At 39.1% G+C, this 1,434-nt stretch overlaps 1 protein-coding gene across 1 annotated transcript in view; it reads right to left on the reverse strand.

Moving 5' to 3' along the window:
* Positions 1 to 1,434, reverse strand: part of LOC103609389 (FERM, RhoGEF and pleckstrin domain-containing protein 2-like) — a 65,144-nt gene that overhangs the window by 21,719 nt on the left and 41,991 nt on the right. Inside the window, exon 4 of the mRNA XM_008593718.1 lies at positions 169 to 266. Coding sequence (XP_008591940.1) covers positions 169 to 266 — 98 coding nt within the window. The remainder of the gene's footprint in view (positions 1 to 168; positions 267 to 1,434) is intronic.

Raw genomic sequence — 1,434 nt, forward strand, 5'->3', positions numbered from 1 at the left:
TAGAAGTTATTAATCTTCAGCCTAACAAAGAAGTTCTAACTGGAACGCCTCAGCCTTTGATAGGTCTCATGAACTTTGCATGTGCAGCAACTAAGTGTGATTCCTCTGTGGGTGCTGGTGCCCTGTGACACTGTCCCCATGTGCTCCTCTTGCAGGGGAGATACTAACACTGCAGAAGATGGGACATGAGGAGGGCTGCTGTTGTGTCGGCGCAGGTCAAACGCTCTTCCAGCAGGTCTCTCTTAAGTTGCAAGGCAAACAAATATCTAGAAGGGAGTTCAAAAGAAGACAGAGATCAACTTCAAATGTCCTCTGAACGTAATACAGACTTGTCTCTGCAGCAAGACAGCAAACAAGCAGCAGGAAGCAGCAGCAACCCAACAGTGAGAAAAATGCAGGTCCCTCACGAAATAGGCAAAGTCACAAAAGGCCATTCACCCAACAAGTTGCCACCAAGCAAAGGTCAGACGACAAACCAATTCAGCAGACTGAGTCACACACATTAGACAGTACACAGAAAGTGCTGAGCACGCAGAGGCACTCTGATGCGAACAATAAAAAAAGAAATGAGCTTTTTCAGGCATGCCATATACCTACATGATTACACTATCTGTAGCAATATCTTCAAGGAGGAAGTTCACAAATCTGTATTACTTTTGTTATACATACAAAACTATGTTTACAATTTTGCATGAAGTAGCAGAAGTATCCAATTAAGACACAGCTTAAAATGGCTGTGAAAAACATTCTTTTCTAAGTAATAGACTTTATTTTTACTGCAGTTTTAGGTTTACAGATAAATTGAGTGGGAAGTACAGATAGCTCCCATTCCCACCCCTGCCCCTGCACAGTCTCTCCTATTATTGACATGTTACATTAATGTGGAAATTTGTTAAAATTATGAATCAATATTGACATATTAACTCAACTTTACATTAGCATCTCCTCTTTGTACTGCACAGTTCCATGGGTTTTACCACATGCACAATGTCCTGCACTCATCATTGTCTGTAAAATTTTTTTTAATGGGTTGATAATACTTGGTTTTGGCTAGGATCTGAGAAACGGGTACTCTAGCATACCACTGGTGAGAATGTAACTAGAGAGGGCAATCTGAGAATATTTATATATTCATTTATTCCATCAACAAGTAATTATTGAGCATGTATTGTGTTCTAGGTACTGCTCTTAGAGATGGAAATACAACAGTGAACGAGACAAAGTCCCTGCTCCCATTTGGAACTTACACTATGGAGCAAGTTATTAAAATTTACTACATTCTCTTAAAATTTAAGATGTGCATACCATCTAACTCAGCAATTCCATTTCTACGAATATTTCCTACAGTAATATTCCCTGAGTTCATAAAGATGCACAAACAATGATGTTTCTTGGCAGCATTATAACAGAAAAAAACTGGAACTAATCTAAATA

The sequence above is a fragment of the Galeopterus variegatus genome, unplaced genomic scaffold (genome assembly GCF_000696425.1).
Source record: "Galeopterus variegatus unplaced genomic scaffold, G_variegatus-3.0.2 Scaffold9565, whole genome shotgun sequence".
NCBI lineage: Eukaryota > Metazoa > Chordata > Mammalia > Dermoptera > Cynocephalidae > Galeopterus > Galeopterus variegatus.